The following is a 13,245-nucleotide window of genomic DNA, read 5'->3' on the forward strand; positions in this document are numbered from 1 at the left end:
TGAATAGGTTTCCAAACTTTTGACTGGTACTGTGTGTGTGTGTGTGTGTGTATGTGTATATATAATATTATATTAATCTACCCATCTGTCAGTATAACTATGTATCTCCATCTCTCTATATCTATCTAGCCACCTGTTTGTCAGTTTACAGTACACATCTCTCAAGCCAGATATACACCTGTCTGTCCAGCTACAGTATCATTGACTCAGGGATGCTGATCCATTGTAATACCACTCTCTCCTAAATGCTGGGAGCCAAGCCAACACCTGCTCCCTGCACTGCACCAGCTTAGCAAAGCAAAACCAAGGCGCACACTTCGCGTTTCTACCTTTGCACTTGGCCACTGTCAAACGTTGAAGTACGTACTTTAGAAAGGCTAATGAACAAATAGACTATCATCAGAATTCTGACCTGATCTGTTCTTTAAGGAGGACACATGAAGTGGTGCTGAGACGTTGGAGAACGTGTAGCCCTATATTGGACGCCGTGCATTCACGCATGTACACCCTAGAAGGCTACAAAGCGTAGCCTTAGGGGTTACTTGTTTCTGAAAATCCTGTTACTGAAGGCATATCTATAATTCGTAACTCCTTCTACGTCCATCCGGATTGTATAATGTGTGGATATCTGTAAAGACACCGTCTGAGCTTAACTTTCTCTAAACCGGCGCCAACTGTATAACTCGGCTGGGATAGACAGCGGTAGGCTACATGGAACCATGCCTTGCTAGTGGAGAATGAATAGGAGATGCTAACAATGCTAGCCAATATCAGTGTAACATCACAGAGGCCCAACATCGCGATACTTCCAGCAACGCTTCGCGAAGCAGACTCTACAGGCCAGACCAGGATTTGGGAAGTCAATGTGAGAAGTGAAAGTTTCGTGAAAGGTTTGAAAGTAAAAAAACTGACATGATTTAATTTTTCATCAAAAACAACTTTATATCGCAGGAGTGACTTTGATTTGACGGCCTGTACATACGCAGTTCAGTGCAAGAAGACACCCGATGACTAATTCTCTGCATGAGCTTAGCTAGCCAACACCGCCTACAAGCGTGATCAGGGATTTTTATTTGAGAAGCAGTTTCTAGGAATCTTCATACTGTACCATCTTTGGTAACATGTTAGCATGCCAGCTACATTCCTCTAATGCTAACAATGTTAACTAGCCAACAATAGTGCAACGTTTGTTAGCATGCCAGATGACAAGTTCCTCTGGTTTTTCTACACTCCAAGCCCTGCTGTGCTACAACACTACAGCTTTAGGTGTTTTAAGATTCAGAGGCAAAGCTTTAAGTGTTTCCAGACACACAAATCAGTTTTTGGACACGTCATTGATCCAAAAAAACCAACAGTGACACGATAGACGATTATTGTGCCTCGACAAGCCAAAGGGAAAATATGCTCTCTACTTAATAAGGTGATGAAAGGCATGCTAACCTGTTGGGGCTAGGGGGCAGTATTTGCACGGCCGGATAAAAAACGTACCCGATTTAATCTGGTTACTACTCCTGCCCAGTAACTAGAATATGCATATAATTGTTTGATTTGGATAGAAAACACCCTAAAGTTTCTAAAACTGTTTGAATGGTGTCTGTGAGTATAACAGAACTCATTTGGCAGGCCAAAACCTGAGAAGATTCCAAACAGGAAGCGCTCTCTCTGACTATTTCTTGGCCTTCTTGATCATCTCTAACCAAAACAGGGGATCTCTGGCATAACGTGACATTTTCTAACGCTCCCATAGGCTCTCAGAAGGCGCCAGAACGATGAATGGTGACTTTGCAGGCCATGGCTGAAAAGCAGTAGCGCGTTTGGATAGTGGTCGATCTGAGAACAATGAGACAGGCGCGTGCACGAGCCGACACCATGTTTTTATTTTTTGGTCTTTGAACGAAAACAGGGTTTCCCGGTCGGAATATTATCGCTTTTTTATGAGAAAAATCGCATAAAAATTTATTTTAAACAGCGTTTGACATGCTTCGAAGTACGGTAATGGAATATTTTGAATTTTTTTGTCACGAAACGCGTCGGGCGCGTCACCCTTCTTTACCCTTCGGATAGTGTCTTGAACGCACGAACAAAACGCCGCTATTTGGATATAACTATGGATTATTTGGAACCAAACCAACATTTGTTATTGAAGTAGAAGTCCTGGGAGTGCATTCTGATGAAGAACAGCAAAGGTAATCCAATTTTTATAATAGTAATTCTGAGTTTGGTGAGTACCACACTTGGTGGGTGTCAAAATAGCTAGCCTGTGATGGCCGGGCTATCTACTCAGAATATTGCAAAATGTGCTTTCACCGAAAAGCTATTTTAAAATCGGACATAGCGATTGCGTAAAGGAGTTCTGTATCTATAATTCTTAAAATAATTGTTAATGTTTTTTGTGAACGTTTATCGTGTGTAATTTAGTAAATTCACCTGAAGTGTTCGGTGGGAATGCTAGTCACATGCTAGTCACATGCTAATGTAAAAAGCTGTTTTTTGATATAAATATGAACTTGATTGAACAAAACATGCATGTATTGTATAACAATGTCCTAGGAGTGTCATCTGATGAAGATCATCAAAGGTTAGTGCTGCATTTAGCTGTGGTTTTGGTTTTTGTGACATTATATGCTAGCTTGAAAAATGGGTGTCTGATTATTTCTGGCTGGGTACTCTGCTGACATAATCTAATGTTTTGCTTTCTGTTGTAAAGCCTTTTTGAAATCGGACAGTGTGGTTAGATTAATGAGAGTCTTGTCTTTAAAATGGTGTAAAATAGTCATATGTTTGAGAAATTGAAGTAATAGCATTTCTAAGGTATTTGAAAATCGCGCCACGGGATTCCACTGGCTGTTGAGTAGGTGGGACGATTTGGTGCCACCTAGCCCAGAGAGGTTTAAGCAGACCACTATAGTGCCTGTGCCCAAGAACACTAAGGTAACCTGCCTAAATGACTACCGACACGTTGCACTCACGTCTGTAGCCATAAAGTGCTTTGAAAGGTTGGTCATGGCTCACATCAACACCATTATCCCAGAAACCCTAGACCCACAAATGTGCATACCTCCACAACAGATCTACAGATGCAATCTCTATTGCACTCCACACTGCCCTTTCACATCTGGACAAAAGGAACACCTTTGCGAGAATACTATTCATTGACTACAGCTCAGCGTTCAACACCATAGTGCCCTCAAAGCTCATCACTAAGCTAAGGATCCTGGGACTAAACACCTCCATCTGCAACTGGATCCTGCGCCACACTCAGGTGGTAAGGGTAGATACCACATCCGCCACACTGATCCTCAACACGGGGGCCCCTCAGGGGTGTGTGCTCAGTCCCCTCTTGTACTCCCTGATCACTTATGACTGCATGGCCAGGCACGAATCCGAACCATCATCAAGTTTGTCGATGACACAACAGTGGTAGGCCAGATCACCAACAACGATGAGACAGCCTACAGGGAGAAGGTCAGAGACCTGGCCGTGTGGTGCCAGGACAACAACCTCTCCCTCAACGTGATCAAGACAAAGGAGATGATTGTGGACTACAGGAAAAGCCTGCCCCATTCTCATCGATGGGGCTGCAGTGGTGCAGGTTAAGAGCTTCAAGTTCCTTGGTGTCCACATCACCAACAAACTATCATGATCCAAACACACTAAGACAGTCGTGAAGAGGGCATGACAAAGGCTATTCCCCCTCAGGAGATTGAAAAGATTTGGCATGTGTCCCCAGATCCTCAAAAGGTTCAAAAGGTTCTACAGCTGCACCATCGAAAGCATCCTGACCAGTTGCAACTGCTCGGCATCTGACCGTAAAGCGCAACAGAGGGTAATGCGAACGGCCCAGTACATCACTGGGACCAAGCTTCCTGTCTTCCAGGACCTATATAATTGTCATAAACTCCAGTCACCCAAGTTATAGACTGTTTTCTCTTCTTCCGCACGGCAAGTGGTACCGGAGCGCAAGTCTAGGACCAAAAGACTCCTCAAAAGCTTCTACCCCCAAGCCATAAGACTGCTGAACAATTAACAAAATCGCCACCGGACAATTTACATTGACCCCCCTCCCCCTCCCTTTTGTACACTGCTGCTCATCACTGTTCGTTATCTATGCATAGTCACTTTACCCCTACCTACATATACAAATTACCTCGACTAACCTGTACCACCGCACACTGACTCGGTACCGGTACCCCCTGTACGTAGCCGTGTTGTTCTTATTGTTGTTACTTTTTAATTGTTACTTTTTATTATTACTTTTTATTTTAGTTTACTTTGTAAATATTTTCTTAACTCTTCTTGATCTGCACTGTTGGTTAAGGGCTTGTAAGTAAGCATTTCACGGTAAGGTCTATACCTGTTGTATTCGGCGCATGTGACAAATAAAGTTTGATTTGATGTAGCACAATTTGAAATGGTGTTTTTTACATTGGATGAAAGCAGAGACAGAGATACAAAATGGTATATCATACACTGCATTTGAGGAACAATGGGAAAGTAATTCTGCTTTGAAAGTTTAAAACTTGTAATCTCGCTTTTGAGATAATGGCTTTTGAATGTTTTGGTACTACTACTACTGGGGAGTTTATAGGATGCTCTCGATGGTGCAGCTGTAGAACCTTTTGAGGATCTGAGGACCCATGCCAAATCTTTTCAGTCTCCTGAGGGGGAAAAGGTTTTGTCGTGCCCTCTTCACGACTGTCTTGGTATGTTTGGACCATGATAGTTTGTTGGTGATGTGGACACCAAGGAACTTGAAACTCTCGACCCGCTCCACTACAGCCCTGTCAATGGGGGCCTGTTCCGCCCTCCTTTTCCTGTAGTCCACAATCAGCTCCTTTGTCTTGCTCACATTGAGGGAGAGGTTGTTGTCCTGGCATCACACATGAGACCGAATCAAGGTGGTCGGTCACCTATAGGCTACGCTTAGAGTTATTTGGCCACTTTAGTTGCGATTCAAACCTTATCAACACATATAGGCCTATTGGCTAGGCTACATGATGCATGCGGCTATGATTTGAAAAAGTCAACAACAACAAAAATGCATGCTCTGTTTCTTGCGTTAGACTGCACACGCTGGGCATTATTCACAAGTGACAACATTCTCCCCCATCAGACTATTCTCAACTTAATCTCGTCTTTACATATACTAAATAATATATGTGTGAAATTTGTTTTGATTTCGAATGGGCCATTATCAGGCACCTGTCGGAACACGGGCAGGGGGAAAAAAAGACATCATCCCTATGCACTTGAACAGCAAATGGAGGACGCTTTTCCTGCGGTTCATTTTCATGCCAGCCAGCTAGGCTATACTCCGGTTGTAAAGTGAAGCAATGTGCTTAATATTAACAAAGATAAGAAAATAAACATAGTAAGCCTAGAGAAAACTGATGGGAGCCTCCTCTTTTTAAGAGGCCATCAAAACTCTGTTTTCTCCTACGCAATTGCATAGCATAGCCTACAGAAATGTTGCAAAATACTTATTTCATTCCATGCATCCCCCAGCTATGAGAAATTGGCTCTCGCAATGAGGTGATCCTATTCCGCTCCAACTCTGAATAACAGGGCTCTCATGAAGCATTTGATATTCGAATGCATTTGCATTAACGCCAGCGTGATTAGAGGGACAATAGAGCGCTGAGTACCAGGCGATTAGCGACTGGCAGTTAAGCATGTTTGGTAGGCTATTAATGACCAACAGAGCACCGTTTCGGAGAAGTCTAGTTACCGGGACTCGACGGTCACGTGGAATTTGACTGCGGTCATGACTCGTGACTGCCGTTGTGGATGTAATACGGTCACCGTAACAGACCTATGCTAAGCTATTATAAGAGGAGTGTTATGGAAGGGGAATGGCGTTTAAGTCTGGTGAGCTGTGGCTGGTCAGACACAGGTCTGTGCTGTAACTGGAGGCATGCCCAACATACTTTACATGACAGAGAATTATGTCTGTTAGGCTTACATACTACACATTTGTACTTTATTATGAACGTTCGATAGGATTGTGTTCAGGGGCACGCAAGGTTAAGGTACAGTAGTGTCAGCAGGCAGGTACGTGTGTTTAAACCGATTCGACTAGGTCGAGGGGAGCACAAATTTATGAGGAAGTAAAAATGTGTGATACGCAACACATTTCTATTAAAACGGACTATTGTGTTGTGTCCCTGAACGCACCCTTAATGTACAGTGCATTTGCAGTACGTCTCTAAACAGTTTCAACTAGGTCCAGGGGAGTAGAGAATCGTGACCAAGCAAAAAATGTGTTTTAAAAAGCCTCCTCTTCTTCCCTAATGCATTATTGATCTAGGCGTTATTTTTAGAGGTATGAGCTTCGCTGTTTCCTGCTCCCAAAGGTTATGTAAGTCCACATGCATTATGCAACAGTTTCAAAAGACACTCCCAATCAAAACTGCTCAAAACATCCACCAGGGATTTTCAAACACAATGTGTCGCGTCAACGAACCTCCATTGTCAGGAAACGTCACAACCAGATTCAATTATTTACCACAATGGACCTACAGTGCTAGAAATGTCAGGAAATGGAATTTGATGGAGAGGAGAAAAAAACTGCCTGAAAACAAAGTTTATGAGATGGCCACCCAAGAGGCTGACAAAATAATTAGAGGGAAGTTATCAGAGAGAGTTTAGTAAACTGTTCTGGGGTCAAGTCTGTAACAAAGTCTTGGCTGGTGTTTGGTAATTAGAAGCCTTTGCCGAGGAGCCTAACAGAGGGGGCCTTGCTATTTCTCTCTAATGTCTTACAAACGCGCTCCGCGAGCCACAGGAGGAGTAAAACAACACCCTGCATGAGACCGCAACGCAAATAACTTGCTAGCCTCTTCTCCGACGGGGTGTGTGTGTGTGTGTTTTTGAAGCGTTTGTGTCCAATTGGTTGCCTGTTTGTGATGCCAGTTTATAGAAGTGTGTGTAACATGTTTAACGATACATGTTGGGACCAGAAGTCCCCACAAGAGTAGTAAACAAACAAAGATTCAACCAACTGGATACATTTTGCTTGTCCCCGCAAGGAAAAAGGCTATTTATTTGTAGGGGGTTTAGGGTTTAGATTTAGGGTTAGGGGTTAAAGGTTAGGTTCGGGATTAAGGTTAGGTTTTGGGGTTAAGGTTAGGGAAAATAGGATTTTGAATGAGAATCAATTCTGTGTCACCACAAGGTTAATAAAATAAGACTGTGTGTGTGTGTGTGTGTGTGTGTGTGTTTGATTGTGTGTACGTTAGCTGCAAAGACATTTAAATAGCTTTGATATAGAGTGGCACTATTTAATCTAAAGCACATGAATGCACGGCAGAGCCGTGGTTAATTACAACACACGCTCTCTCTCTCTCATTAGCTAGCATGCAGCGAGCCTTAGCTACAGTAGGCTCCTTTTTATAGGACATCTTTCATGAAATAACTAGGTTAATGCTTGGTAATATATAATTGACAGTGGAATAGACTGGCAATTAAGCCATGAGAGAAGGAAACTGCCAGGTATCCATTTTAGTCACATTTTACATTTTAGTCATTTAGCAGACGCTCTTATCCAGAGCGACTTACAGTAGTGAATGCATACATTTCATACAATTTCATACATTTTTTTTCTGTGCTGGCCCCCCGTGGGAATCGAACCCACAACCCTGGTGTTGCAAACACCATGCTCTACCAACTGAGCTACAGGGAAGAATCCGACCGGTCAGGCCGTTCCTCATGTGTGTTAACCCCTTAGTTGGGAACAGAGAGAAGAAGCCTTACTACTGGACCAAAACAATTAATAAACACTCTCTCTCTCACCTATCTGATGTTAGGAGGGAAAGGTCGCACAGAACCTATTGGAATGCAGCCCGAGTCAATAGAGAGAGAAGAGAGAGTAAGGGTGACAGAGGGAAACAGAGAGAGGGGGGGGGAAGCGAGTAAGGGGGAGAGGAAGAAAGATGGTATAGGCCTAGTTTCTCCTCTGGGAGCAGAGAGGAGATGTCTCAGTGACCAGGGGAAGTGCTACGGCCTCTGCAGTCACTTATCCCTTTCTCCACAGTTGCCGGGCCAACAACAACCACAGCCTTATCCTACTGATGTACTGTAGTGTAGAGAACATGCTTGGTGCTGTTCTGTGCAGATTTCCTTCTGACACTGAATGGAATCTCGCTCCTTTCTCGAAAAGGCTCATATTAGGCTGTGACAGATGGGGATTTCCATGCAGTGGAAGGCCCCTTGTTTTATTTCTCTGTCTTAACTCTCCACCTCCTCAAAGACCTCTCTCTCTCCACATTAAGTTGTGGCGGATGGGGGACTTCCATAGCATTAGCAGAACAACAGGGCTACGGTAACAGTAAGAATTGAGTATGTATCGTAGCCACAGTCTTCCTATAGGATTACGTTTTTAAAACCCATTGTCTGAGCCTCTATTACGACTGTATATGGAGAGGCTGAGGAAGACAGAGACAGGATTTGGTTTCTGGTCCGGCTGTATATTCCAGTGGAGGTTGCACATTCCTAGGCGGAGACCACATGACTGTCTAGGGGGATGGATGCAGCTATTGTGTAGCTAGTCGCTAATGTGTAACCAGAAGGGGGTGGGATGTTGGAGGAGAGCTCCGTTATAGACTAGCCTTGTGTAGGATTTCCTCTGAAACACAAACACCCCCAGGGGGCCTTGGTGGGTGACAGGCAGGAACTCATATGAAATGGTTGAACGCGAATGCTGGGCCGTGTTCATTAGGCATAACAACAAAATAACAGTTCTGTCCAATTTGTAAGTCTGCTAAATGACTTAAATGTAAATGTAAATGTTTGCTGTTGCAAAAATGTTTTGAAACTTTTTCCGTCAATGAACTCAACCCAGGTTTTGTATTAATGTCATTTCAAATAGGCTCTCTGCGAGATTTGGCATACATTGGCGCTAAGGGGGTTAACGCCACATAGTAACAGAAAGTCACAGAGGAAGATATCCACAACGCCACAACCCTGAGGAATGGGGGAGTCAGCGCCACCACAACAAACCCTCCTGAGACGGCCCCTTATAATCCCTGACCACTGACGCACTCTGCGGCCAAAACAAAGCAACTCCGCTTTGCTTTCTCGAGGCCTTTTGGAATGTATTGTACGCCCCTCCCCCTGTGGACTACAAAAGCCTTTTGAGTTTCGGCGGAAGGAAAGCAAATCCAAGCAAACAAGTAGTGTCCTTAAGAATTTCAGCTGTCAACAATTCATAAACACGACTCTATAAACTAAGTCCCTAAACTTTATACAAGATGAAATAGCTAGGAGAGTTCTGAAGCTCTGAGGCTGTGTTGTTGTCACTGTGGGGTCAGCTAGGGTTCAAAGCTGCCTGTGTGGTCTGGTGCAGTTGTGTTATTATGTTTGTTATCATAAAAAGAGCAGGAAATCTCGCGGTCACCTCTGCCAGTTTGTATGGCACGATCAGCCGCTCTCCCACCGTGACAGTCTTCCTGGTGGTGAGAGCCTCGAACAGCATCGCCTCCTTCACCTGCGGACATAGACAAGCACAAGGTCAGTCAGAAAGCAGAGACAGGAAGTCACTCTGAATAGAGTGCATAGCTATTAGTTGCATACATACATTAGATAACAGATAGCGGTTAGCCAATACTCTACTCAACCCCCTCTTTCTAAGTGACACTGATATGGTTAGCTGAGATTAGCTTCCTTGTGTAGAGCAGGACACAGACACACACGCGCTCACGAACCTGCTAGCCTTGGCCCCAGCAGACAGCCCATTGAGAGAGACAGCTGTCACTGCACACACATCTGACCACTCATCCATCCACTGGGATTATGCTGACAGATGCTGCTGAGGACGCGGCAGAGGGTACCCTGTGTGTGTGCGCGTGTGTTTGCGAGAGAGAGAGAGAGAGTGAAGCGGCAGGGCGTTGATCTTTCAGTTGCTTCCTTTATAAAATGGTCTTTGATGTAAACAGCAGCATTTGTGAGGGACACTAATCAGATTTAAGTTCATACTTCTTGGTAATCCCCCACTGGGTGCGAAGCTAATTCTACTGCTCACTGATTGGTCTGTGCTTCATGACTGTCGCCTGGTAAGCGCGCTTAGATTCCATTCTCTTGCAAGGTTTTTAATACATAAAAAAGAAATCTGTGCTGTTACTGTATATTAATACATTTCTCAATCAAGCTAATGGGAAATGTGCCCTGAAGCAAAGCCCAAACTGACCCTGGAACTGTTTTACTGTCACAGTCCCATCACTTAACACCGTCCTAGCTCCACCTAGCCCTACTGGGACCCTGAGGTCCGGCCAGAGGAACCAGTCTGTCAACTCTACCATCTGACCCTGCTCCACTTCCTCTTCCTGTTCTGCCCCCCCCACAAGAAACAGGAAGTCCGAGCCAGTCATATTCCCATTCATGCATCAGTCTACACTACAGCCAATTAGCTTTCCCTGTGGAAAGTGCTGCTCACGTGACACCACAGTGTAGTAAACGCAAAGATGGTGAATTGGTGACCGATAGTTCACCCATGGTATGATATGATACATATTTATGTTCTAGATATTTGCTGCTTATGTTAGTGGTTTTGAGGTGATTTAGGCATGCTTTTAGAAAAGCGCTAACAGCTATCAAGCCCATTGTTTTGCAGCAGACACTAGTGCTAAAGCTTATCCCTAGCCAAGTAAGCAAACCCAAATCCTCAGTTGCGGGCTGTCACTCCACTGTATAAATTAATTGCATTGTATCTAATAATTTGGGCCGAGCTATCCCATTAATTCAGCAAAACCCTGCCTTGTTTGAATAACGTGACACTGCGACTACTGTACCAGAGCATTGAGAAACCCCAGTATTTCCTTTCGAAGGTGCTTCTACTCTCTCCGACCCTGAACATGTGGTGAGCATGTGCCTCATCTCACGTCCACATAAATCACATGGTACTCGCGGCACAAAAACGACTCTCTTCCTTTAAAAACACCCAACTGGTTCCCCTTTCTGCATAATACCCTGTGGCACACTTGTCAGGCTTTCCAACACACTTTGATCATTTTATCAGTGACTCAACAGGGTAGACTGCGTAATCCTTGTGGTTTGTGTCCGTGGGTAGAGCGACGCAATCCCTCACTTCTGAGGTAAATGAGAACAGCATGGCCGACTGTCGAGTACGCTCCAGTCAGAGTTTCTACAGTACGTTGACATCAGCTAGCGGTTACGTCATGGTTTTGATAGCGCTATGTAGGCGTTATGTCAGTCAGTTTGCTTAAGTAGTGTAGAAAGATACCTTGATGCCCTCCTATGACATATTCTGGTCTTTAAAGCACAGCACAATTAGATATATCACCTGTGACAAAGACAGGCTACATTCTGAGGTACAGGAGAAATGCTCAGCTGGCTGCCAGCATTAGCAGTCAGACGCCGTAGCTGTGGAACAACAGCGGAGAGTGACGATGTGTTGCGGTTCTACCGTAGGAGGGAGATGCAGCAGGGCACAGAGTGTAAGAGCTGTGGTTAAGGAGGCGGGCGTGTCTAATGCAAGTCGAATCCCACAAGGCACTTGTGTGGGTTCGTTAGCACTGCAGTGGAAGCGTGAGTCAGAGAACTGGGGCTACAATACATCCAAATCTGATGCCCTTTTCACACTAATCGACCTGATCGGAACCATAAAGTGCTGGCTCAGATATTTTCCTTTTCAGCATGGTTCCAGTAACTGTGGTGTATACAGGCTGGTTGCGGTACAGTTTCCCATGGGCCGATTTGGCTCAGTTCCGTAGTGTGAAAAGGGTCAAGAAGTCTCCTTTGTAAGGAGAATGTGATCCGGACCCCAAAAATAAGGACACTCTTCTCAGCACAACTTCTGAATAGAAACAGATATTCTCTGGACCTCCTGTTCTGTCTGGTTCACGCATCTGCCATGCTTTTTCTTCCCGTTATGTCTCCCACTTGAGTTCCTCAAATGGAACACGCCCATTGTCTAATCATGTTAGTCCTACAGTATAATGTCTAGCTTAGTGTGTGTGTGTGTGTGCGCGCACACACGCTGGTCCTAACGGGGCTTTGTCAGTTTCAAATGAGACCACCATGTATTTACAGTGCAAGTTCAGCCATTTCTGCTCGAACAACCATTTCAACACTGTCAGCTTTTGGGGGTGACAATACTCCAACAAACTGTCAGGAGTAGGATGGGATTCGTAAAGGGTGGTGTGTATCTCATTGGAAATATTTGATTTATGAGGGATTTCTTTGCACTAGTACCCTTGCATTGGCCTCGTCGCTAGCCTGTGGCAATCAAAACCATAAAAAACGATTTGCAGTCTACGCAAACATTTGAAAACAATTCGGTGACGAATTATGGATGCCATGCCACAATTGATTGTGTGTGTGTGTGTATATATATATATTGCACAATATTCTGGCTGTCATGAGCTCGAGTCACACAGTTTTCAAAAGACATCTCAATGTCGAAAATGAAAACAAGTCTTATCCCACTGGGCAAAAACTGGTTGAAATCAACGTTGTTTCCACGTCCTTTCAACAAAATATGATGACGTTGAAATCAACGTGGAAAACTGATTGGATTTGCAAATCATCATCAAAGTAAGGGATATGTATTTTCTTCAAACTTTCAACCTAAATTCAATGACATGGCGACATTTGTTGTCGATTTCACGCTGAATTTACGTTTGTTGACAACTCGAACAAATGCAAATCAAAACAAGACGTTAAACTGAGGTCTGTGTCCAGTGGGATGACTCCATCAATAAAGCCAAAAACGCATCGCAAAATGATAAACTATCAAATGATACGCTGGATGCAAACCCAAATCATCTTGGAATACATTTTTACCCCATCTCCAAACTGGACACCAGGTGATACAGTGAGTTAGTAATAAAGCCCTGTTGTTGCTACTCTGCGTCACATACTGCGACTGTAAACCAAATCCATTTGCATTCCTTACAGCCATTAAAATACACAGGAATCAACATGCCAACTCCAGCTCATGCGTTCTACGATACAAATGAATGTGTAATGTTTCTTTTACATTGCTTGTGTACAGGCCAAACAGTTTAACATGTCAAGAACCAATGTCCATATGTACAGTATTCAAATCTCTGTGTCTGTAAACCTGAGCTGAAAAAATGTAACACATATTTTGGAGAAAAAAAAGAATGAACATCCTCTCACCTCAGTCATGGGTAAATCAAATGAGAGTTACAAGACTCTATTGATACAGTTGAAGTCAGAAGTTTAACGTACACTTTAGCCAAATACATTTAAACTCAGTTTTTCACA

At 43.9% G+C, this 13,245-nt stretch overlaps 1 protein-coding gene across 9 annotated transcripts in view; it reads right to left on the bottom strand.

Annotated features, from left to right (window-relative positions):
* Window positions 1-13,245, bottom strand: part of myo9ab (myosin IXAb) — a 234,826-nt gene that overhangs the window by 81,752 nt on the left and 139,829 nt on the right. For all 9 annotated transcript variants that reach the window (XM_029758347.1, XM_029758342.1, XM_029758343.1 and 6 more), the window contains exon 9: window positions 9,395-9,484. In XM_029758347.1, coding sequence (XP_029614207.1) covers window positions 9,395-9,484 — 90 coding nt within the window. The remainder of the gene's footprint in view (window positions 1-9,394; window positions 9,485-13,245) is intronic.

The sequence above is a fragment of the Salmo trutta genome, chromosome 7 (genome assembly GCF_901001165.1).
Source record: "Salmo trutta chromosome 7, fSalTru1.1, whole genome shotgun sequence".
Lineage (NCBI taxonomy): Eukaryota > Metazoa > Chordata > Actinopteri > Salmoniformes > Salmonidae > Salmo > Salmo trutta.